Source organism: Pavona decussata, unplaced genomic scaffold (assembly GCF_977016875.1).
Source record: "Pavona decussata unplaced genomic scaffold, jaPavDecu1.1 SCAFFOLD_76, whole genome shotgun sequence".
NCBI classification, from domain to species: domain Eukaryota; kingdom Metazoa; phylum Cnidaria; class Anthozoa; order Scleractinia; family Agariciidae; genus Pavona; species Pavona decussata.
In genome coordinates, this window is record NW_028145494.1 from 1,179,549 (window position 1) to 1,205,875 (window position 26,327).

General features: G+C 39.4%; 2 protein-coding genes across 6 annotated transcripts; one reads left to right on the plus strand and one right to left on the minus strand.

The window, feature by feature from the left end:
* The first annotated feature begins 74 nt into the window (after positions 1 to 74).
* LOC146476534 (uncharacterized) lies at positions 75 to 17,106 on the plus strand. 3 transcript variants are annotated; one of them, XR_014865593.1, is made up of 22 exons: positions 75 to 560; positions 3,885 to 3,968; positions 4,374 to 4,411; positions 4,937 to 4,971; positions 5,798 to 5,913; positions 6,433 to 6,518; positions 7,356 to 7,451; positions 8,307 to 8,420; positions 9,009 to 9,106; positions 9,587 to 9,627; positions 9,848 to 9,923; positions 10,433 to 10,489; positions 10,999 to 11,109; positions 11,703 to 11,751; positions 11,861 to 11,904; positions 12,204 to 12,283; positions 12,646 to 12,751; positions 13,035 to 13,122; positions 13,865 to 14,008; positions 14,739 to 14,858; positions 15,432 to 15,960; positions 16,016 to 17,106. XR_014865593.1 is itself a non-coding variant. In XM_085114403.1 (21 exons), exons 1-21 carry the CDS (start codon positions 202 to 204, stop codon positions 15,650 to 15,652), a joined length of 2,163 nt encoding a protein of 720 aa, XP_084970529.1. In that variant the 5' UTR covers positions 75 to 201; the 3' UTR covers positions 15,653 to 17,106. The 3 variants fall into 3 exon arrangements, 2 of the variants coding, with proteins under 2 accessions (XP_084970529.1, XP_084970530.1); XM_085114403.1 differs by having other exon boundaries at positions 15,432 to 17,106; XM_085114404.1 differs by having other exon boundaries at positions 5,801 to 5,913; positions 15,432 to 17,106.
* Positions 16,752 to 23,291, minus strand: LOC146476535 (uncharacterized). Of its 3 annotated transcripts, none has more exons than XM_085114409.1 (3): positions 23,121 to 23,291; positions 22,970 to 23,044; positions 16,752 to 19,621 (listed from the first exon to the last, which is right to left on the minus strand). In XM_085114409.1, exon 3 carries the CDS (start codon positions 19,590 to 19,592, stop codon positions 18,465 to 18,467), a length of 1,128 nt encoding a protein of 375 aa, XP_084970535.1. In that variant the 5' UTR covers positions 19,593 to 19,621; positions 22,970 to 23,044; positions 23,121 to 23,291; the 3' UTR covers positions 16,752 to 18,464. The 3 variants fall into 3 exon arrangements, with proteins under 3 accessions (XP_084970535.1, XP_084970533.1, XP_084970534.1); XM_085114407.1 differs by having other exon boundaries at positions 22,970 to 23,048; XM_085114408.1 differs by having other exon boundaries at positions 22,970 to 23,291.
* Positions 23,292 to 26,327: the final 3,036 nt, after the last annotated feature.

Genomic DNA, 26,327 nt, shown 5'->3' on the forward strand with positions numbered 1-26,327 from the left:
CACAGCTCTGGGAAATTACACAGAGTAATTTGCTTGAAACGTTGATACTGCTGAACGAAAACGTGATTATACTGTCTGCTCAGAAATAGTCGCCATCTTGTTTCGTTTCTTGAAGCAAAGTCTACAAAAATCTGTTTCCAGCCGTCTGAGCTAACAGGTTGACAAGACGGCCGTTATTGCTAAGCACGTCTTCGTACGCAGATGAGTAGACTTTCTCCAAACGTGAACAAACTAAAGGCACTCCATCACCTTAAACGTGACAATGGCCTCATAGCTGCCATAACAGATGACACTGTCGTTGACTTAGAAATTCCCCTAACACCTGTTTTAGATACGAACTGTCACAATTGTGCGACAAGCCCTGTACAATCTGGAGCATTGCTACAGAGAGCGGAAGAATTTTGTCGGAAAACACGCGTGATTGCAAATAAATGTAAAGTGTTTGTTGGCAACGTGAGCTACAGAGTGAAGTCAAGAGAATTGAAGGAATTTTTCAGCACTTTTGGTAAAGTCGTTTATGCTGAAATCATCACGGATCACAAGACAAAACGTTCTCGAGGGTAAGTAGGTAATATAAGTTAAGATGTTCGATCTAAAATAGGCTTAGGAAAAGCATTTTAAGAAAAACAAGAAGCTGTTTCCAGCTTATACTCGGGCCATATTTGACTGTGTGATGCGTAAAGCCTACAATCTTTAACAGTGATAACCTCCAGCATCGCCAATTCCCCCAAATAGATAGCCTGCAAGCAAGCTCTCTTGGGGGTGGATCCTCTTTCCCCGTCGCACCCCCCACCCCCAAGAGAGCTTGCTCGCAGGTTACCAAATAGATAGATACAGAGATATAGTGAGGCAATAAGCAACCACCAGATAGAATTGCATTTCTTGCAGTCAGAATGAAATACAGAGGAAAACAACATTTGTCATACGAATGCTTTTTATAATCCTGGGCTTTAATTCTTACGTTTTTACCTTTCTTTTAGAGACAGAAACCATTTGTACGGTCCTAATATGAATGTGATGCCGGGTCAATGACGGATCGTAATTTTCGGTATGATCTAGACCCGGGGAGGTACTCCCTTATGTGACATTAACGGGGACGTGCGGCCCAATAGGGTATGGTTTTCAGGGTGTTATGTCTTGAACGGGGTATCTATTTCATCACTTTCTCTCTTAAGACACAATTCTCCGATTTCCTTATCCCGTTTAAGACAGAATTCAAAATTTTCAGGCCCTTTCTAAGACATTTAAGACTAGAATGAAATAAGAATACACTAGTTTCTTACTGTATTTTAATGCATTGTTAAACAGGGTCAGGGTTTGAGTGCCCGGGCCGCACCTCCCTACCCAAGCATCTGTTGAGTCCCCCCCCCCCCCCCCCCCGGGATCTAGAGTAACGTTACGCATCACGCGTATGTTTATATCCTTGTACGTTTTTCAATGTTTCGCTGTTTATATTTTTAAATGAAATTCAGGGGAAAGCATTTGTTATTCACCTTTCATTTGAAGACAGAAACTGTTTCTACATTGATTGTTTTTCTATGGTAAACGTGAGACATCTTTACCTATCGTGGCCCGCGAAGTCATAGACTGATTTAGTTGCCAAATTTTCGGTTAAACAAAACTAACCTTGAGGCACTCAGGTTAGCCTAAAAATCACTCCGGTTAGCCTAAAGAGCACTCCAGTTAGTCTAAATAGCACTTAGGTTAGCTTAAATAGCTCCCCGGTTAGCTTAACGGTTAGCAGTTTATGTTGGGGTTGCTCATGCCTCGCATGCCTTGCATGTTTTGTTCATGCCTCGCACGTCTGGCTCGCATATTGTAAACACTCCTCTCGGCCCGAAAACAAAGAATGCGACCAAGAATTTAAAGAATTTGATAACACGACAGAAAACGTAACTCGTACCAGCCGAGTACAAAAAACGAGACCAAGAACAATAACTCGTGGCCCGAAGTCTTATCTCTCGGCCCATCGCGACCCAAAAAGAGAAAAGAATTTGATAATGCTACCGAAACTTTAACTCGGTCTGCCTTACAGCCCGAGTAAAAATTGGAGGGATGTAGCTGTGCCAGAAAGCGTCCATGTATTTTTTCCCACAAACTATTGTTAGTAACAGTTCACCTCTGGTTAGGGTCTGTCGGATTATGCTCATAAAATAGAGTATTATGCTTTCGGGCCTCACCCCTGAAAGCAGGGTATTATGCTCAAAATTATGCTCGGCTGGAGGTATAATGCTCAAATTATGCCGGACTAAAATGATACTTCCACCCCACCCCCCCATAGGACCGTACCTATTATTAAACATTCCTAGTCTGTCTGAATTCTATCTGTCATCAGTCCTACGTCACTACAGAGTACCATGAGAAGCATGCGTCTTGCTTATTGAGCCATTGTACGCTATGCTTTCATAGCCGAACAAACTCCAGCGATTCACTTACTCATCAAAATTGCAATGAAAACCGTGATAAGGCAGGCCTATTTCTGCATACAGCATAGTGCCACTGATGGTGGAATATTGTGAACTCTTGTACACTACAGTTGTACATAGAAGGAATAGATAAGAGAGTTATTTTCTAAAGAAACTGTGGTGCCGCGTCAGTGGGGAGTAGAAACGAATGTTTGGTTTATCAACAGAGTTGATGACTTAAGGTAAATTGGCCACCGTAAAGAGGTTATGAAGTTTCAAGCGTTAGCCCGTCGTCATAGCAGCCACAAAGGGCTAAAATAAATAAATAAATAAATTCAATTTTAATGTCAATAGCACGGGGAGTGCTTGTACATTCTCCTGAGCCAGAGGCTCATGATAAAGTGCTCGACAATAATCCAGATCGAATTGGAATTTGAAAATGTTGGTTCTCGAGGAGAGGGGAAATCTGGAGTACCCAGAGAAAAACCTGTCGGAGCAAGGACAAGAACCAACAACAAACTCAACCCACAAATGACACCAAGTCCGGGAATTGAACCCAGGCCAAATTGGTAGGAGGCAAGTGCTCTCACCACTGTGTCATACCCCTCCCCCCTCCCCCCCCCTGCTATGATGAAGGACTAATGCTTGAAATTTCAGCGTTCAAATCTCCGACATTTGTTAGTTTCTAAAGAAACTGTGGTGAGTTGTGGTGGTGTGGTGAGGGGAGGGGAGGCAGTGTGTCTGAGCAGTTGGAGTACCAGCGTTGAAATCCAGCGGTCCTAGGTTCAAGTCCAACTCTGGCCACCAGATGGTGTTATTTCTTGGTAGTCCCGAGATTAACTCCTCAGCCGTGTGTGTAAATAGCCAGCTGGTGAAGCTGGTGTAGGGTCAACGCTCCAAACGTCAGCACTCGACTGTCTTTATGGTGGTCAAATGGCCAGGTCAACTCTGTTGATAAAACTGAACAAATATAAGGCCTGTTTGTTCTAAAGGTGGACTAACATACTATACCCAATGGACAGGGATTTATCTGTTCAATAAATCTTTGCATCCTTTGAACTACTGGACCCAGCTGAACTCCATTTTATTTTCCCTCTTACCCTTCTTCCTGAGTTTCCCCTTTTATAGATACATATAGTGCATAAGAATTGAGGATGTAAAGGGTTTGATATTCAAGATCTCTGAGCTAAAGAAATCTTGGCTCATCAGGAACAGGGCAGCATCCCCAGACATTAGTCTAACACTTTCAAATAACAGTTTACAATCTTGAATAATATAACTGCCACCACCCTACTGCACAATACTGTACAAAGGCTTGATTATCCCAAATGCTTTGCACAACATCATCAGCATCATTTGCTCCTGAGAGAATTCGAAGCTTGCTTGCAAACTGTGGCTAAAGTAAAAGGTCACTTTGATCACTGATCCCTGAGTTTCCTGTGAATCATTTAATTCAAAGTCATTTTTTGTCTACTTTAGCTTTGGATTTGTAACATTTAGTAATGAGTGGGAAGCACAGAGAGCCAAGGATTCCTCTGATGAAGAACGAACTCTGGAAGGAAGGTTAAAAGACACTGTCTTTTAAATTAGTGAATAGTGAAAGCATTTATAGCAAAGTATTCATTCATTTTATTTTTAGTTATAATTTTTCAGTGGTTTACGGTATTGTCTAAACATTAATTGACAGAAATGACTAAAAATTGCTGCTTTTTAGTTACTTGTGCAAATGTTGTTGTGTCATTTTTTCAGAGACCTCCTTTCCATTAATGCATCTTCATGAAATAAAGCCTTTTACAAAACCTCTAACCAGCCATTCAAAATATGTGCTATACACCGCTGAAATTTATACATTCATTTATGTTATAATAATATCAGACAAAAAGTGGCCTTTTTGCATTACCCATTCATGCTGTATCACTTGCAAGCAGACTCCTTCTGAACCAATTTGCTTATTCTTTTACACATTAGAATCATGAAAGTCTGTTCTCCCGAGAGAAAGAAAAAAGGTATGTTCCATGTTTTAATATTTATTGTTTATCATACATTTATCTGTACTTTGCAACTTTCTGAAATTTGTACTTTATTTTTATGTAGACAAGTAAAAATTAAAAAAAAAAAAAAAACTATTAAAAAAAAACCATTACAAAAAAATATGCTAACTGAGAAGGCCTTGAAATTTTGATATATTTCTACTTGCATCAATGCTAAGAAATAGCTCTGAATTTAGAAATGTTTACACACATATCTTTCTATGATGTGACCAATTGTAAGCAAAAATGAATCATTTATAATAAATGAAAAATAAATTGACACCTTTTGCATACTTGTAGTATGCTCATCTTTTGACTGACCTGACAAGATTAATAATGCTATTTGTGGATCAGTCCCATTGTTATCATATTTTGTGTTAGAATAATGCATTGTTGTTGTTGTTGTTGTTGTTGTTGTTGTTGTTGTTGTTGTTGTTGAAGTCATTCTGGTCTTATTCCAAATGATTAAACATTCCTTGGTTATTGTACTTTTCACTTCAGGAAGGAAAGTGTTCAGTCAGGAAACCTCTCTGGAGGTGAGCAAATCTAGCACTGTTAAGGACAGTGAAACATAATACAGAAGTATTTTGCTTGGCTTATGACTGTGTGGAAAAAGCTGATCTTAGCAAGGGCTAAGATCAGTAATAATAATAATAATAAACAATAAACTAATTGGGGGTTAACCATGCATTTTTCAGAGATAATTGAGCAACAATAAAATATTATTCTAAAAAGCTTCAAAATACAAACTTGATACCTAATTATTTCTGAAAAATGCATGGTTACCCCTAATTTTCATTTTGGATTTCAATAACGCTTGCTAAGTTCTTCTTTTCCCGCATAGTCATAAACCGCACAAAAATACCTTTGAATTATGAGGCACCATCCTTAAGAAATCAGACTTTCTCAAACCATCCCAAGATGCGCAGGATGTATGCGCAGTAGCAAAGGCGACACTGTCCTTAAATTAGTTATGTTTTAGGTTCCACAATGATCACCTGTTATGACAGGTAAAAGGTGAAGTTGCACATCAAGCCTCTTCCAATAATTATTTTTTATTTATAAGCTTCATCAAGAGTCCAATTTATTACCCATTAAACGCCTATGTCATGCTGATGATGTTACGGACCTTACTTCCTGGTTTCAAACTTATCTTCTCCTTTTTAAAACTTGTGTTTTTTACTCTTTTAATTAAAAGGGATTTACTGAAGCAAAGACATGTCGAACCTTAAATCTCTTTGTAATTTTTGCATGTTTTTTACTCTAACCATTGAAATCACACAATGATGGTAAATAGAGAAAAGAAAGGAGGATGACAATTTATCAAAAGAATGTTTCTTGTCTTTGACCTTGTATTGTTAGAAGGCTCTGGAATACTACACTGAGAATGGCAGCAGCAACAAGGAAACAGCTGATGTTGCAATGGAAGATGAATCTAATGGCAGTGATGTTAACAAGCTCAATTCTGAGAGTGAGAGGTTTGTATCCCTTGCCGCCGCCCCCCCCCCCCCCTTCATACATACACACACCCCTCCCACTCTGCTGTAATAGTCAGTTGTAGCCTTGTTTGCACATTTTTCCTTTTGTGAAGATTTTGTCAAGGTAACCAAATTGCTGGATGTGATGTTGGTCCGTAGCCAGGGTTTGTTGCATCATCAATGGTTCTTTTCCACATTTGGACAAGGCACCACTGTTTGTGGTCATTTGAGCTTCATTGAGCTTCAAACTTCCAACAGAATGTCTGAGAGGCCATCTTGATTAAGATTTTCTTTCTGTTGCGCTAATCCGCACTGACATTTGTCATTCTTGGGGGTCAAGACCCCCTTTTCAAATCTGAATATGGCCATATAATTTTCAAGTAATTTAACATGCAGTAATGTCCAAAATTGTATTGAAAGGTCATTAGTTCTTTGATAAGCTGAAACTTAATTCACCGATGCCTAAGTGTTGTGGGCCATAACTTATTTGTCTGTTTTCCTTTTTTTTTTTTTCTATAGGCCACCAATTTTTCTTCTTAATGAATATACCATCCTTCACGTTTTCTCATATTTAAGTGCAAAGGATAGGATACGGATTGAGAGGGGTAGGTAAACAGAACTGTCTTTTTTCTTGGAATCCCACCTCTACAAGTACTGTAAGTCTCTTATCACCCAGACAAAGAAGACTGCACTTGTGACAAAAGTCTGGAGTTCTGCTTTCTTCAAAAAGTAATGAGCCAGTGTGGAAACTCTATTCCTATTTTGCCTTGTCTATTTCTTTCTTTCCAAGTTTCCTCCTTAGAATTTTCATCTTCATTTACGTCTGAGAGATACAGAAGTGTGTCTTTTCCCTATGTTGGCTCTGGTTCTTTCGAGCTACTGAACTCCAAAAAAAGGCATTATAGCTGACACTTCTGGGGGCATACATGTAATTATATCTTTTGGACTGAAGTCGAGCGTAAGTTTTATTTCAATGTCTTTTCTACAAAATCCAGGGGGTGGGTGTACACCCCTATATAAGCCATATCAGGAGCCCAGATATGGGTACATGTGTGGCAGCAATAAGGACAAAACAGCTTTCTATGGCTGTCACTCCACAGGAAATAGCCTATGGATTTGACCATTGTTTGCTTGGTAATGTAGCCTTTTTATTGAAAGTAGGGCTGGAGTCGTCTATGTTGTGATACAAACCTTCAAACTTTTACTGCAAGTTGTTCATATGCTAACTAGTTTCTGATCAGAATCATTTGGGATTTAAAAAAGGAATGGGCCAGAACACCAAGAACATACTGTAAAATGGTCTATTTGGCTGTCGACATGCATCCACGCTCTGGCCAAAGCTGGCAAATGTTTAACAATGGCTCCCTGCATTTAGTTTCTTGCATTGCATAATACTCAAAGAAAACACTTGTTTACAATAACACTTATTCTTCATACTTTAGTTTGCAGGAGGTGGAGATTGTTAGCCATTAAGTCGTGGAACCATACCAGCCATCTTGACTTCCAAGGAGCCTTTACATCATTTAAAGGGCTTGGAGGTGAATATCTATAAATTATAACATTACTATTTTTTTTGTTTTTTTAAAATTCACTGAACACAGCAAACAATGCTACATATAGAAAATGGCAGATTACTGGAAAATACACAAGTATGATCATTAGAAAGTCTATCATCAACACAAGGAGTTATTGAAGTCATGGCACCACCCCACCAATCTTGACTTCCATGGAGTTTTTGTGCTTTATGTGCAAATAGCTTGTTAGTAAAACGATGTTTAATAGTGTTAGATGTTTGTTCCATAAGGTCATTGGTCATTCCTGCATCTCCAAGAGCAAAATTTTCACCAGCCTTTGCGTTAATCACTTTGCCATTACTCCTCCTCTACAAAGGAGTGGAAATTAAATACTCCTAGTGACTTCATGCTGTAGGAACTGTGGTTACTGACAATAACCATGGTTAGCCAGATGAGGCACTAAGCTCATAAACACCTCACCTTTAAGGACGGTGCCTACTTTTGTTACTGCGCATACATTCTGCATATCTCAAGATACTCGGGTTTCCTATGGGTTGTGCCTGCTAACACAGGGATATTTTGCGTGGTTTAAAACTATGCGGAGAAAGCAGACCTTACCAAGTGCTCTTGGTACACAAAAAGAAAATTCGGGGTAACCATGCATTTTTCAGAGATAATAGAGCTTCACTTTGGAAAAAAAAAAACATACATTGCCTTGTATTTTACTGCTTAAAAAAATACCGCACTCCCCCCAATTTTCTTTCTGGATTCCAGTAGCCCATAGTAAGATCTGCTTCTTTCACATATAGTCCTGAACTGTGCAAAAATACTTCTATATTAGGAGGCATCATCCTTAACACTAATCTTTGATTATTTCAGGTTTAACTGATGACATTCTATGGTCCATTTTAAGACGAGGTTGCCAAAACCTCAAGTCCTTGGATTTGTCGCTCTCACCACACTTCTTGACCTATTTTGCAGTTATGTGTATTGGTAAGCATGACACTTAAATTGCATTGTTCAGGGTTTTCAGGTTTTTCCATTTTCCATAAAATGGTGGAAAACTTTCTGGATCCACACCTGAATTCCCCAGGTTTACTGTTATTATATTTTAAAATAAATGTTGCAAATTTGAATCTCACAAGTTAGTTTCCACTGCAACAAGAGTTAGGTCATGATTGACCATATTCCAGAAATAAGAATAAGTGGAATAGCTGTTAAATTTCTCTTTTTAAGTACATTTGGGAACTCCAGACATTTCTGCAAACTTTCACTGACAGGATAATTTTAAAGCAATCTTGTACTCCACTAACTCCAAAAACCTCTTATGAGGGATTTGTTGTCATCATTGTATGTATTCCCATTCCAGAATAGGGTCGCTCTAACGCACCCTTAAATAGACTTGATTTTTTTAAAAGTTAGATTCGAAACATTTTTCACACCTTGTCACACTTTTGGATTAGACTTATCTTCACCTTTACAGTTTCAGTCAAAGGATCCTTGGCAGCCTTTAATTACTGTTAGTTAATCAATGGGCTCAGGTTAATAAGAGAAGTAAAATTTATTTTTTCTTGTTAACAGCCAAACAATGCAAGTACCTGAAGGAGCTTAAAATCAGTGGAATTGATGTTAATACAACAACATTAAAAAGTTTGTCCAAAGGCTGTCCACACCTGGAGGTACCTTAACCCTTTAACCCCTAATATCAACGAACAAATTCTCCTATCTTGCCCCATACTTTTTTTATAACATTACTGGGAAGAAGTTATTAAAATATCAAGAAATTCACCTTATGCTTAATTTTCCTGGCCTAAGGGGTTGAATAAGCATTGATATCACAAGGAGAAATTTGATGCTGATCACTGTTAGGGCTTAAACTGTTAACATTAAAAGATTTGACTGATGCTTTACTTCAGCAAATGCAACTTTCAATAAATAGTGAAATAGCGATACCTCTCCCACAGGTTGTTTAGTTTTGAGCCTCTTCCACTCTGGAAATTCCAGTTTAGCTTCTTGCTTTTCTTTCGTGAAGTTTGGTTTTTGAGATCTCCCATTCATTTTCTTGAAAATTCCAATGAGCTTTCCATGGGGTGGGGTGGGGGGAGACCATGCATTAGTTGTTTGTGTTGTAGTCTGATCAAGTTATTTCTCTTTTACAGAAAATAACCCTTCAGAAGTGTTACAGATTAGGCGAAAAAGCGTAAGTCCTCTCAACTAGCTTTCAGTAATTAAAGGAGCCTGTTCTCATTTGAAAAAATTGGTAAATCTAAACCAGTGTTTGTCAACATCAGCTGAGGGAAAGACGTTTTGTCAACATGTTGGTCAAACTTTCACAAGGAGTGAAAATGTGTTAGATGTTCATATTGTTTGTTCTTAGTCTGGTGCTCTTTTATGAAGTAGATATTTCTGTCATTTTTTAGGCTCTGGTGGCTTTTCAAGGACTGCAAGAAACTGACTCATATTAATTTAGAAGCAAACAAAAGTCTTAAGGGACAGGTAAGTACATTACTTATTTTTTTTTTAATTTATAATTAAAAGATTGTTTAAGTATAGTTTTTTTTTACTGGCTTGAGTTGCTGAAAATAGTTTTGACCCAGCACCTTTTATACTGTATTCCATAATGACTGCAGTGCTAGGATTTATCTGAATAGACCTATTCAAAAATGATACATAATCATATAATATTATTATTGTTTTTTGTTATAAAGAGTGATTTACCATTTGAGACATGCAAACTTCAAGTCTGAAAATGGTCATGGATTTTAGAGCTTAGTTATGAAAACAGGTTTCAAAAATGACATAGTTTAGTCCAATTGGAGAATGTGTGGGCACATCCCCACCCAAAATTCTAAGGGCTACCCACTGCATCATCAACATCCTCATCATCAGTTGTCATCGTCATCATGATCATCATCATCGTCATCATCATCATCATCATCATCATCATCATGATCTATATTGTTGGTGTTTAATTTCTAATTTGATTTAATTTGTTAATTCCACAGTGTTTCTTTATGTTGCCGCCAACCTGTGAGAATCTAAACATAGAGGAATGTGTTCAGGTGAACTGTACATTGCTGCATATTGCTACTAACTGCTTTAGTTCCCAAGAACAAGCCATTTTATTAAGATACTCTGGCACCCACCTGCTCTGTTTGGCTCTATCAGGTCTAATAAATAGCTTGCTGGGAAGGAACTAAGTCAACTCCTGGTGGGTTTCAAGCCCATACATAAGCAATATACATGATATGTGTCACTGTTGAGGGTATAGAATAGGATATAGAAAGCAGACAGATTTAATCTCCTGAAAACAGGGTTTCATTTACTGAGAGACCAATCAGAGGAATGAGGAAACAGGAATTGGAAAATTTTAAGTCTCAGGATAGCGGAGGAATTTTTGATGTGTAGTCTAGAAAAGAGTTGCAATATGCCGCTGAGCACTGCCTGGTATAGGGTAAGGGTTTCAGTGTCACAGCGACATACACCCACCTAAACATTCATTCCACCCCCATGGATCACCTCCTTACAGTGTTCAATTTCAAAACATAGTGTCTTGTTTTGCTTTGTTCAGTTCACAGATAAAGGAATGGCTCATCTTGGTGATAAATGTAAAAACTTGAAAACCATTAACATCTCAGGGTGTATAATGTTGACTGATGAAGGCATCCGTCAACTCACACAGGTCAGTAATGATTAATAGTATTGTTCAGAGTTGTTTTATTTAACAAACCTCCATGTGCGACCACCTCCCGTAAGCGACCAACTATCCAAAACACCAAATTTTTCCCAGTCAAAGCCCTATAAAAAAAATTATTGGAACCTCTCCTAACTGGCCACCTCTCGTAAGCAACCACGACCACTTTTCGAGCTGACATAATTTTTCATTGTTTTTAACCTCTTGTAAGCGACCACTTGACACATGGTCTGATCTCCATGTCCTCTGTATGAGCTACTCAGAGTTTATGAGGAACCTATAGTGACAACCTAGCACTGCTCGTATTGGAACTAGGAAAATGTGTGCAATCAACTCTCTTCGAATAAGTAGATATGTCAGACCCGTTCCCACAGGAGTCCCCATCTGGTTCGACTCTCGTAAGCGACCACTAAATGTTGGCATTTTGGGTGGTCACTTATGGGAGGTTCGACTTTTTAAACGCCCTGTGTGCTTGATTAAATTATGCTAAACAAGAGTAAGCATCAGAAACCGATCTCCCTCAATGAAGACTCCCCTAAAATGGCTGATACTGAGTTGTTGTTTGTTTTTTTTTGTTACAGCGTTGTTGTATGATTGAGTCAGTGGTATTTTCACAAGCTGGACACAATGGTAAATAACTGTTGTATCTGTGATAACAGAAAAAAGCAAGACTAACCACCTAGTCTTTGCTGTTCATTAAATATTTCATGCTTAATAATTTCCTGATTATGTGTCCTAGTAACCAGTCAAGGTTTACAAAGCATTGGAAATTTGACATTACTGGTAAGTAATGGTTGATAGAGCACGAATTTCCTTTATGGTATTATTTTTAACGACTTTAAAGAGGCAGTGTCAGAAAAAAAAAATGTTGGTAGAGACCAGACTCATCCCACCAACCTTCAATTGAACATACACAGCTATGACTAACAATGTCTCGTTCAAACCATTATTTGCAGGGCTTGGTAAATTCTAATGAGAATTGTGGCTTTTGTTTCTCCTCACAGGGATGATCTCCAACTAAGAGGTAATGGGAAGTAGAAACTTAAAAACAGTTAATCCCATTATTTTTGTGTTCCGTATAGAGAGAGTTGGATCTATCCAAGAATTCTGTGGTGAATGACCTGGTCCTGTATAGCATTGGAAGAAGCTGTATTCATCTAAGGTAAGTTTGCTTCCTCTAGTTTTCATTTGACTTTTCATCTCAAGCATTTCTCCTGCCAAGAATTGATAAATGAACGCCTGGGTACTACAGGAAAGTACTGCTCATTTGAATAGTCACACTTCAGGATTTCATCCACAGGCTCAACAGTTAGAACCATCTTGCACAGGATCATAAACAGCACCACAGGAAAGTACTGCTCACTAGCTTTCATGGTCACACTTAAGGATTTCATTCACAAATTTGGTGGCTGAAATTTCCTTTTGCCACCGCATCAACAATTCCGCTTGCTAGTAACATGACATTTGTTTCCTGTAAGCGTTGACAGCCTCTAAAATGAAGATGTTGTGTCCTTGTCCTTTCAGGTCTCTGAACCTGGACTCTTGTCAAGATGGAGTAACAGATGCAGGATTACAGTGTCTGGTGTCCTGTTATCAGCTTTCTTCCCTTGATATTAGCTACCTAGACAAGGTGAGTACCCTGTTATACAAACCATTCGCCTGCAGCTCATCGTTACACCTGAGTTTTGAACATTTTATGATTGAAAACTGCCATGGATTTGTTAAAAGTAACTGTTCTAGATGATTGCCGGGATCCCTAAAAGAAAAGTTGTTTTTTGCCTTCTCTTTGAAAACGCCAGAGAGTCGCACTGTCTCAGATTTTAAGGCAGAGTGTTCAATAGAACGGCTCCACTATAGAAGAAACTTGTTTCAGACTCCGTTCTAGGCTTACTCAGTTTTCCCTTTCTTCCCAGATAACTGACGAGAGCGTTATACAGCTGGCCGCGAACGGGACCCTGGAGCGATTAGTGGCTCGAGGGTGCGCTGGACTTACTGATAAGTGTAAGTGACATCTGCCTTGTCCGTCTGATAACTGGCAAGCTTATCTCTTCACCACCGCCACCTAGGTGAAGGTGCTAAAAAGAAAAAGAAACAGCTCAATACTGAACTTTTTGGACATTTTACAATGTGCCTTTTTGGTTGCAGATGGAAAGAGGAGATTTAATAAAACCTTTGCACCTGTCTTGACCTGTAGCTACAGTCTGAGGTCTTGTTATTACACGCTGATGCAGACATTGAGTTCAATGAACATTATTAGAAGTCTTTAACGATGATTATTGAACTCGGTTTTCAACTTTTGACTCAGTTTGTTTTAGTGTGCGTATATCAAACAGCTCAGCTTGTAAACTACAAGTGTAAAGGCTTTATTAATTTGGCCCCTGGCGATTTAGAAAGGAAAAGTACCATCACATTTATTCCATTGCTTATATGCCACACATTGACATTGAAATCCCAGCAGTATGTAGGATGTTTGTCTCATGAACCTAGTTTAATGTTCTTAGCTCCAACAAGTGAAGTCTCCTGTAGCTTGGTGGTAGAGCGTCCGTACTAGTTATCGGAAACTCTTGGGTTCGACACCTGATAGGAGCACTCGGACGTCCTTTTTCCGAGTTTGCCTGTGTCACTCACTGAATAACACACCATTGTCAGGAAAAGTATACTTCCACAGGCTCAAAAGTCAGGACGGACTCAAAACCATACTGGCAGTCAAATCCCTCACGTTGTGCTTTTTATGTTTTCACAGCAATCGAGAGTCTATTAAAACACTGCCGTGACTTGACGGCCCTGGATGTTAGCGGCTGCACTGGCATTACAAACACCTGTCTTGAACTATTTACCTTGTATTGTATATCAGAGGATCGACCCAGGCTCACCTGCACGCTTGGAGGTATGGATCTGTTGCTTTAACTTGACAGGAAAACTTGGTTTATTGTCAGATCCGACCGACAAGCGGGTTTCGGTTGCAGATAGCATGCAGCTCTCTAGACCCTCTAATTTTGTTGGACCTGTATATCACATAGCTGTATTGTTTCAAGGCTAGGGTCCATTGTTTCTGTTTTTTGTGCATTGCTCCGCTATTGTTTTTGCAGCTAATCTTGTCAACTGTTTTAAGAGCTGCGTGGTGCTTCTTTAGTTGAGTGTCTAATGTGGTTCGCGTTCTCTTTGTTTCCTTTTGTGTGTGGTGTTTTTGCCATACTCAAGTCTGTGATTAGTTAAAAAAATATATATTTATGATCACCACCAGTTGCATGTAAGCTTAGCCCAAATCAAATGTCACTAAGGAGTGGTTTTCGCATGCGACGTCGTAAGCACGATTGCAAGCAGAGGTGCTACTACAGGTCGATACAAACTCTTTAAAACGGAACTGTAAGCCAGCAAGAATCAAAACAGTTTGTTCGTTGTGCTTGCTCTTCTGCTTCTCAGTATTTGCATGGACTGTTGTGGTTACGCTTAAGCTTATGCTCGCTTCGCTTTTCGGCGAATACCAGGCCTCGTTGTGCACGTGTTTCTGGTTATATGCATTTGCCTCCAGTTCTGATTGGTTCAATGTGTTGGTGATTGGCAAGAGTGATTGCATTGGTTAAAGTTTAGGCAATGGGTCTCAATTGACTTTTCAGGTACAGCCATCGACGATGAAGAAATATCTCGAGTACAGCCCACGTTGTGTCAGTGTCAACTACTCCGCGAGGACTACTCCGTCCGTGAGAGGACTGATGCCGTCCCTTCGTATGGCTCTGGTATGACAATTGTATTTGGAGGAAGGGAGGGGTCCATACAAGACAGGGGTCTGAGCTACCTACTTCTCGTCCCCTCCCACCCCAAAGTGCAAAGCTTTTCATATGAAAATTAGTTTTGTTTGCATATGAATGAAAAATATGTTTTTATCATGAAAATTAGTTTTCATTCATATGCAAACAAATTTACGGTGCAACGAACTCACCCGGGACCACTGAAAAAACTGACACTTTAAAACTTTCTCGTTTTTGATTGGTTTACGAACTACCAAAGCCAGACTCCTTTGTTGTAAATGTGACCTGTGATTGGCTGATCAAAGTTAGGTGGCCCCGGTTGAGTTCGTTGCACTGTAATTTTCACATGAAAAGCTTTGCACTTAGCCTCGTTTTGATAATGAGGTTCAAAGCCACTCGGAAATAGCCCATTTGGGTCAGTTACACGGCGAAACGACGTCCGTTTACTCGGACTATAATTTTGTTTCCTTTACCTTCAAGAATTCATTTGATATCTTCTGCTAGGTGTTCAAGGAGCATTTGTGCTGTGAGCATTCACTCAATGATTCTTAATGTTCATAGGTGCCTTCTATCATGAGGAAGACGACGATGATGGTGAGTTTGACGATGACTTCGAGGATTTCATTGATGAAGATGGCGATGATGAACACCTTCATAACGCACTTGATGACGAGGAGACCTGGATGGCTGAGGACTCATTATGGTGGCGACCAGACGATGCAGTGGATTTCCTCGAGGCTGATTATCCGTCTTTGTTGGCAGAGCAGCTGTATAGATCGTGATAGAGTGAATTGTAATGAAAACGCTCACCCTCAATCAAGTCCCGGTCGTAATTATGACTTCCTTCGGTTGAGGATTGAGGCGTGGTGTAAAGAACGTTTGCGATTTGGCTCACGGATTTGCTTGAAAAAAGGTTGAGTAATAATTTTGCGTGCCAGAAAGTCAGCCAAATGCATAAGGCTGTTTAAGTAAAAAAGGTGACACACCATCGTAAAGATTGGTTCGTTCGTTCACACATTGATCGGGCCCAAAGTCAGAAATCTCCGGCGGTTTCAAAACATTGCCACACGTTCATACAGTTGTGTGGCCTGTGGGTTTACGTGATGCAAGGATTTGTGTGACCCTATAAAGTGCGACTCAAAAAGGTTTTTTGTGTACTTTAACGCGACCATGCCGTTTTACGTACATGACTTCATTCAGAAATACGAATAGTATGACACCGGAATTCCACAAAACATAACGTAACAACTGAGAAATTACATCCACAGCGGAGTGCGAGGAGTTTTGTGGGGTTAAAATTGACTACACTGGCTTTTTGCTTTCTGTAGACGAAAATGCTCCCTCATAACGTGCTTTATTCTGTTTTACTTTACGCTCGCGAAAAAAAAAAGCCCTATATCCCTCATCTGCTTTATCAGTGGATTGCCAAGCAGGCAATACCGCGGTTTTCTGTTGATTTGTTTAAAGCTTGTGTAGCTTTGCCTTAGTTATCTCCCCTAATGTGCTTACTGAGCCAATCAGATTAAGAGTGTTCTTTTAACCAATCAGGAGCAAATTCTCTCTGATTTATGATTTGATTTTTCCATTTTGCTTTATGTTTATATGTAATCTAGTGTAGACGAGTGTGTAGTGTTAATGTAGTAATGTCATCTTGTAGTTATTATTGAGTTGTAATTAGTAGTGTAATTGTATCCTAGTTGTGGTAGTGTTAAGTAATTTGTAATTCCTGTAATTAATAAAAATCAGTAAATTACAAAACATAAGTTGTGGTTAGGCTGAAGCCGGGAAATTTCCTTCGTCTGCCATTAGATTTTGGTGTTTTCCCGCGCTTGACACCAGCAGGACACTGTTTTTTTTTTTGTTTTTTTTTTCTTTACGGTATTCTGATTGGTCAAGAGTCATGGGTTGGCTCACGTTACTTGTGTTTATACCCTTTGACAAACTGTCAATTTAACTTCGCTAATTCCTTTCATTTTCTTCGGGGTTTTGCTTTTTTTTTAACCAATACAAAAACACAAAACTGAATTAAACGGAGAAAACTAATCCACAGGAAGGCATTTTAAAGCTTTCACCCACTTGCATGCCATAACACAACCGTAGGGTAGTAATGTGGTGTTTTCTTAGCTGATTTGGGACATTGTGTGTTTTTGAAGGTGAGACTATAACTTTGTACTTTTACTGTTGTCAGTTTATGAGTGTTGTGAAGATTTTAATGCTAGTAAAACTCTGCCTCGTCCCCAAGCGTATCTCTTCAAACAAACGTGTTACGCATGGTGTTGTGGGATTGTTCCGTCCCATCAAGCCCTTCACCCCTGTTATCCCGCTCTTTTTACAAAATACGTTGGCCCTGAGGTCTGCCACGGAATGCGCGTGGATTGAGGAAGAAAATTTAACCGGGCAATATTGCACGATTTTCGTTTAATTGGAGGCATTTAAAAAGTACACAATTTGGTCAGAATTTTTCTTTTTGCCCGGTTTACTTTCGATATAAGTTTCGCCGTGTGTACTTATCTTTTGATAAAATATAAACTGCAACTCTCAAATATATATTTATTTAGTTTTTCAGTACATTCGATTTCCTCTTAGTTTATTTTTTCTAAACGGAATTGTTACGAAAGCTTCCATGACTTGTCTTGGTTCATCAGAAATGAATGCAGTGATACCCGTAGAGGTAGCCTGCGAGCAAGCAGGCTACCGTAGAGGGACACAAAGGGAGCCCATAGGCGTTACTATTTTAGGCAAACAGAAAGACATTCATGATTTCGTAGCAATATGAGCGATTTCTTGCAGGCAGCCCAGTTTTTATCCGATAAATGTTTTAACAAGGGGTTGATTCCCAAAACCACCTCAATGGGTTGCAGATCACCAAACTTGCGTAATCTTACGTGACATGGAAATGGGACACAAATTAGACAAAATTGATTCGGTGTTTACTTAACTTCTGTCTTCTTGTTTGTAATGTCAAGACTAGAATACTGTTTCCTTGACGCCAGTGGTAGCGGTAATCTACTCTGTTCGAAATGGGGAGGAGGGGTGAAGAAAGGGAGCTGAAGGGGCGGGAAGTCTACGAGAGGTGGGATAAGGGGAAGGGGGAGAAAAATTGGGGACCAGCCATGAGTATGACGGGAACCGGGAATAAAGGGCATTAAACTTGGGAACTTCAACTCCGCCCCTCTACCCATTTGCCGTGCTCTCCCTCACATATTACTCTTTTATATCCGGATTTAGGTAATCTTGGATGTGACGAAAGACTAGGGTTCTCTTTAAAGCAACATCACCTCAAAATCCCCTTCAAGAGACAACAAATTCCCGTGGTTTTTCGAAAGATTAGAATGCCGTTTCTCCCATTTGAGTAAACAAAAAGACGAGCTCCGACTTTTAGGAAAAGCAACCACAGTTCGAAAATTCGGACAGGAATTAGATTACATTACCTTCAAATTTCTGCCACTTAAATACAAACAATTTTATCTGTGGTTAAATATCCCTTTAAATAAAGCCACCCCTACACAGAAGGCCGACATTCTCAGTATCTGGACAGTTTGTCAAGACTCTTCACTGACTTCATTTTCATTTACAATTCTCACCACCAAGTAATTACGCAGCACTATCTCGTACATAACTTGTCAAATGTTTCTCGCTGCTTCCGGCGTCGTTCGAGAAATCAGGTTTTTGAGATCCGGATCTTTCTAGCACGTGTCGACAACAAACAAAACAGCGCATGAGCGGATGACTTTTTCGGCTGATTTGTCGCGGGCCCACATAAGCCAAGGTACACCCTGCAACGAACTCCGCGGCGCGATATAACGATTGAAATATCAGCCAAGGCCAGGGTTTGGGTGGAGACATTTCTCCCTCCTTGTACATGTGATGGACACCAAACATCGAGTATAATTGTAGTGCGCAGCTTGCAAATCCCAGAAAAACTGTAATATAGGTTATCTTGACAAGCTTGGACACGTTCGGTCGATAGCGTCGGGTACTTGATTTTCCCGCGTTTTTTGTATCGTTGGAGCATCCGTTAGAACTCTGAGTGCGCATGCTCGTCTCCCCGACACGAGTCACGTACGTATGGTTGCGTGTGACGTAAGTTACAATTTTCGTGCCACTGTATATGAAGCTAACTGAGATTGTAAAGTAGAACACGATGAAAAATGATTGACAGAAGATGCTGAGGGTTTTCATGTCAGCAAATAGAGATATCATCACTTCCGTGAGAAGCGCAAGTCCAAAATGAAACGCAATGATTGATGACAAGAACTTGCTGCTCTGGAGTTTTTCTGGATACAGCTTGAGTTTCATCACTTGAAGGAACGCCAAATGGACCAATGAGAACGAAGCTGTGGTGCATGGCAGGGCAATAGCGAACAGTATCCGAGAGAGCATTACCGGACACGAGGGCAATAAGTTGCACTGCTCAGACTCGTAAGGATTAATGAAGAGATATAAGGCCCTTGAGATACCCAGAATGAACAGGAGGGTCGTGATAACAATCGCCAAATGCCCTCGTTTTGTTTTCGATTTTATCTTGATAACGTCTATTAATGAAATCATAGAGTACAGAGCAAAAACTGTGAAGAGCGTCCCAAAACCAATCCAGTGGAATTCCCAGGCCCATTGCCAGGCTTGTAGAGCAGGGCCCCACTCTGGGATGGGCTCAGCGGCAACGGGGCTGTCTCCAGTGAGGCTTTTCAAAGTAACCGGATTAGATTCCCTTTCTGCCATTTTTCGCCAATTCTTCTTCTCAATTTGACCTGGAAAAAAACAGTTGTTAATATTGTTAGGCAGTGCAAGACAAAATGATTGTGTTGACCAGACTTGAGAAAGAAGCATAAATCGACCTTACTGTATTCTCGCTTCACGGAATAGTCATGATGAGACAATGACCGCGAAACGTGCACACTTATATTAATCTCGTACCATTCGCGTCAGCGAAAGGTGCGAGGAATGCACAATTCTCGCGATAATATTCATATTTTCAAACGTCTTGTGCAACAAAGTACTCATAAATATCGAATATTTAATTTTCCTACAAACACAAAACACAAAAACACAAAACATTTAATAGAAGGAACATCTTCGCAATTAGTACTCAACTTAAGGGGGCAATTCACCTAAACGCCATTTTTCTGCCACTTGACACGGCTTTAATGGCAATTTCTCATTCACGTTTCAAGCAATCCAAAAACCCTATCATTATCCCGTGAATCTGTGTTGTGGGGTATTTTGTAAATTTTTGGGTGATTTTTGGATATATTTGGGAGGAGTAGTTTTTTTAGAAGGATTGGTTAAATTAAGAGAAATAAGAAATATTGAAGATTAAGTGAAGTTTTAAAATTAGAATTTGTATTTAATAATTAATAGACGGATACCAAGTTAGTCCACGAACAACCCGGGGTGCTCTTGCGTGGGTATCAACTGTCTGTTGATGTTCCAAAAATCATTTTCTTTCTTCTATCCCTTCTTAAAACCTCTTTAAATTTCATTCAAATTTAGGTAAATTGCCCCCTTAAGCAGTTGCGAAAAAATAGCCTGAAAAAATTCAGGCTTGAACGGGATACGAACCCATGGCCTCTGCGATGCCGATGCAGTGCTCTACCAACTGAACTATCAAGCCAACTAGGAGCTTTAAACACTGAAGACGAAAGTCTATGTCTTTATTTAGACTCGAATCATTTGGAGCTTGTTAGGCCCCTAGCGCAGGGCAGTCGCAAGTGTCGAGGGACATACTACGAATTTTCGAGACAAATTCTGTGACAGTGGCTGCGGTTCGTAGCTAGCTCATTGATTAAGCGGGTGTCTTAAGTGTTTAGCATATCTCCCCAGGCAATGGTTATTGTTTTGATTTTAGAATAAAGATTGCAAGGCGGCAGTCATGGTTAAATATTTCTTGCTGCTTGGGATTGTTATCTCGAGCTCTTATGCAAACATGATTTCTTCTACAGTTCGTTAGGACCTTTATATATGGTTGTTCTGCTCTTTTAGGGTAATAATGTTATTGCAAATTGTAAAAAAAAAAGGACAATAAGAGTTTGACGTCTGTTACCGTCTGCCGGGAATAGTCTGACGACTATTTCAGTAGCCTTAAGGCAAAGGAAGTCTATGGCATTTTTCTTCTATTTTAACCGTTTCAATACTTTGCTTCGTACTCAAGGCCAATATTGTCATAAAAGGCAATCAAGGCAAATGGATCACTTTTCAGTTTTTTGCTGATTAGAAATTTTACAATTAAAGAGATAAATGTTTTGCAGTAGCTTCCATTGTTTTCGTTGTTTACTTTTGTTACAAAGTGAATATTGCCCTTTGACCAGCATTTTGTTTTGAAATTTAAAAAAAAATTGCATATTAAGATAAACTGACTTCTTTCCACATAAAACATAATTAACGATTGAAAAAAATGTGCGTGGGAGTCGTAAAGGTTTTTCAAATCATTTCTACAATAAAATCGTCCACACAGTTTTGACGAATAATGTAGTTATTAAGAGCTGCACAAGACCACTTTCTGAGGACCTTACTCAGTTAACGATTAGTTCTATGATTCCTTCCGATCCCAAAACGGCTTTTTGTTTTGAAATAAAGATATAACAAAAATAAACTCTTAACAACACGGAAAAACATGATTAATGACTGTGAAAAGTGCGTGGGAGTCGTACATGTCTCTCGACTCAGAGGAACTGTTAAGTCATTTCCAGAATAAAATTGCCGGTACGTCCAGTTTTCAGTGAACGGCTAGTTATCAACCGCCTGCACACGACTACGTTGTGAGGACTTTAGTACGTTCACTATTCGTTCTAAGTCAGATCAGTTGCTCTGAAATGCCAGCTACTCGCCTGGACTGTTCAGTAAGGCCTATACCTCAATGTGCAGAAGTGTTCGTGTGTTAAGGTTAAAATGACAAAGTCTGTGATACAAAAATTCATAAACATTAGTGCTGTGTTTCAGTTAGTTTTTTAGAAGCTAATTTAGTTTGTTCAAGAACTATGATTTGAATTAAATTGTCCTCCCCCTCACTATTAATCCTCCTCCTCTTGCATGAGGCCTTGAGGCATGAAGGATGGGGGGAGGGGGGGGGGGCTTTTACGGTATGTTATAATATAAGTGCTTAAAATAAGTTATAGTTTAACCCCGGGGGTATCCCCTTATATAAATTACGCTATATAGATATGTGCCTCGATTCCCAGAGGTATGGTGTTTGAGCCGTTTTGGTCTGAAAATGAGTAAAGAGAGTAGCCATTTTAACCTGTAGATATGAAAACGGTTCTGAAAAGTTATATATTTTGGTCTGCAACAGGATCGAATGGTCGGAGGTGTTGGGATGTTTGGGGGGGGGGGGGGAGAGAAGGAGGTTTGAGGGACTGGGCACATTTCCACCAAAACTTCGGAGTGGTACCCGGGGTACGAAGTCACATGCATCTCGAAAGCCAAATACTGTTACTTCACAGTAAAACTGAAAGCCACAAAACTGAAAACCTAAGAGACATGTGGTCACACCCTGATAATAAGAAAAAAAAGATAGGAACAAAGCACGTTGTGTCAGGTGACTTAAAATCACTCAAACAAACAAGTGTTCTCCGGTTGTTACAAAATTAGCCACGATTAGCCCCGAGCCCTTGCTCTTATCTGTTGCTGGTACAATATTCTAAAGCATGTGCACTCGGTTTGAAAAGTCGTAAAGAGCTCTGAGAGTTCGGTAGATAAGGTTTGCTTCGCTAAAATTACTGAATTTTCTGCCACTTGAATTTTCAGCTTAAAAATCAAAACATATCAAATTGCGTTAGCTCTTCCAACGGCCATTATGAAGCCACTATCTTGGAAAAGAAGGCTGAAATTTCTGCGTTGGGTGCTCCCTGTTACTTAGTGAGAAATACAATCAGTCTAGGAAAAGGAACGAAGGTCTCGTAGGAAAACTCTGGCATACGTCTACGTGGACGTAGAATTGATTGAATCATAATGTATTTAAAATGTATACAACATCACGTAAACGGTCCTTGCATCTCAAATCACACAAAATACGCCACTTGAAACTGAATGGTTGTTGGCGTATAGTTAAACTGTCTATCTTTTACTCAGGCAATATAATTTGGAAAGGGATTCGATCTTACCTTTTCTCGAGTGAAACAGTCATTACATAATCAGTGCCAGATTTGCATCTATCTCTGCATCTCTCTGCATGCAATCTTTCTGAAGACAATGAATTAAATCAGAAATGTTTGTAAACTTCAAACTGAGCGTCCTGAAAACAGGTTCACTTACACGGCAGGCATTAAACTTTTAAAAATGAACTTCCATTCTTGCCCCTGCCTCAAACGAAATCATCTATAACTGCAGGACGGTACTGAGACGCTTGTCGAATATCAATGACGTTTAGAAATCGGCCGGCTTTTAGTTATGCAAAAGAAAGAGCTGTGACGAGCCCACGTCCATTAATGCTTGTTTCAGTTTCTGCACCGATGCTCAGTGACAATGCAAAAATTATCAAGTATTTGCACGACAGAATCAAAGCATTAAGGCAATAATTGACACGCCTATATTCTTTGTGAAGTTGACACTATAGCATATTTCTAAAGTTTTTGTATTTTTTCGAATGTGAAGGAATGTGTCCCGTTATGGTTGTTGAACCTTTTCACTCAAGGGATGACCAAATAAATTCATAAAATTTTAACATAATTTCCGTACCAAAAATACATTGAAAAACAACAGCATCGTGTCAAATTCCTGCTCGAGAGCTTTCAATAAAGTAGTCACCCTCGAAAGTTTGCTCTTTTGTGTTTTGTTAATACTGTTACGTGTGCAGCCTAATAAACGAAACCACGAATTGCTCTGCTCAACAACCTTCCACCATTTCACATTTTAAGCCTTTATTCACAAGCTCAAACCCAAGAACAACCTTGTGCAATAAACAACATATATGGCAAAGTACTACTCGGAGCTACCTGGTATAGGTTCTATTTTAATCTAAGTTTTTTTTCTCAGTAGGATTTTCATCCACAGACTCAAACGTTAAAAGCCACTAAACACACGAAAGATGTTATTACATTTAATTAGTAGCACAATACAATACAATGTAAATTTATGTTGATTTTCCCGTGGTATTTATAAACAATGATATTCTTCTCTTCATGATAACTAATGGCTGGGCAAGCACATGGCAGGCGATTAAGTTACAATGCATCTACTCCCGCTTTTTATACCAATAGACTGGTTAACTGGATCGGCACTCCACACAAACAATTGGTTCATTTACACCTCGACAGAGCGGAATAGTTATTGTTATATAGACAACCCCTGGAAATGTTTTCAGCTTAACAAAAGAGAAAAATTCTGTTAAAAGCATCTGAAATAATCTTTTCTAAAATACAAGCAGTGAAATAATTTTCTAGCTTGTTATAATACTCCCTTTTGTGATCTAAAACCAGACAATATTCCGTGAAATACCAGAGTCCGAAATTGTCAGATAAGTTGACGTTAAGTTCTCGATCCCAGAGCTGATTAGCTGTTGGAATCACCAGAAATAATTAGCCTTTTTCAGTCTCTATTTTGGGTTTTTCAAGCGAAACGGAAATAGAGCTTGATCGCTTTTTAGGTTTCTGTCTGGGTTTTCTTGCCGCGTACCATTTTTTGTACATATAAAACAGTATTTTATAATAGGTAAATTAAAGAAATGTTGAATGTGAAATAGTGGACCGAATGGAAAAGGGATAAAAGGGGTCCCGGTTCAGCCATATTACACTGACTTCTTGGTACCCCCCATCCCCTTCTCCGCGGGGTTAGCGTATCTGCTCATGGTTTTTGAGCCATTTTGTGAAATAGGATATAGATCATAACCATTTTGGTCTGATAGTCTCGAAACGGGTGTGGATTTTACAGACCGAAACGGGTGTGGATTCTAGAGACCAGGTCTGAAAATGGGTATGAATTTTAGAGGCCAAATCTCTAATTGGGTACAGGAAAAACATATTTTGGTCTGAAATAGGGCCATAGTTTGGAGAACCGAGTTGCACACGGGTTGTTAGTCTCCCGCATTTTGCTTTTGTGCAGGCTTTATCTGAGACCTTACAGGCATTATCTGAGACCAGATAAGGGCGTGTTGGGTTATCCCCTAAAATCATCAAGCTTGTAACTATTCTTAAAACTCCTGGTCATTCGAACACTTGATTATATCTTAAAAGCTTTAAAGTCTTTTTTTAACTATCCTTTTTCCCTGGCATTCTTTTGTAAGTTATTCCTTATCCCTAAATCACCAAGTTTTTGAGCAGTAGACCTGCACCTTTCAAAAGCTCTATTTTCACTTATAACCTGCAACTGCATTGGTTTTAGGGTTGGAAGCATTGTTCTGTTGTTCGTTCTTTTGTCCTATCGACCAACCATGTAAGACGTTGCAAACGGTGCAGGTTGTCCCTTTTGAACACTTGATTATCCCTTATCCTTTAAATTATTTTCGTAGTTATCGTTTATATCTAAAATGCTTTTGTAATTTATTTCTTATCCTCAAAAACTAAACCCTAGCTGGGCTTCTTATCTCCATCAATTTTGCGCATCGCTGAGTCAAAGTTAGCTTTAATTAATACTACGCTCTGTGATTGGTTAACAAAACTCGCGCCACTTTCTCAACCGATGGGAATCCAAACCAAAACCAATCGTGTTTTGGCCGCACGCGTTTTCCCGCGCTTGGCGCCAGTTACATGTATTTGCTTCGAATTTTGATTGGCTCGTTCTGTAGCTTACATCTGTTGCGATTGGCCAGAGTAACCGCTCTAATTCACAGAAAGGAAACTGTATTACAATGTAGAGTGATAATAGGTCTGTTAGTGTACGAGAGAAAAAAGGCGCTTCTTAGCTACGTTTTTTGTAAGCTGCGAACATGCCGTATAAATCCGTCAAAGAATGAAATGACAATTTTTCATGGCGACAACAAAGCTAAGCCACCACTAAGGTAAGCATAAACAGTGCATTTTCAGTATTCTTCGCGCCTTAGGCTTAATTTCCTTCGCCGTATAAACAGCAATGTTTCCGCAAAATGCGTGGTTGATACCAAAATTACTTGGGGCGGTTTAGCTTATGAACAAGGCTTTAATGGGGGATATTTAACAACATTATTACTCACCGAAGTGGAGGAGGATGGTGGTGGATCCGAGTTAATTGTCTACCACTTTTGATCGACACTGAGGTACATAAAACTGTATTAGTACATACCAGACCAGTGAATAGCCAACGCCCCATCTTGTAAGCTACAAAAGTAAAGGCTTTGTTAAACTGGCCCCATGAAGAATATAAAATGGTAATTTTGGGAACTTTCTTCATCGTCTACTCACCTCACAAACCTGAGTCATCTATCTTCGAACGCTCGAGAATTCGTCTTTTTATCGTCACTGTTGAGGCTTTCACAATTTTAACATATCCACAAGGCTTTGGCTTGGCAGTGAAAAACACTGCTACGGATTAGGGACAACGCTTTGCACG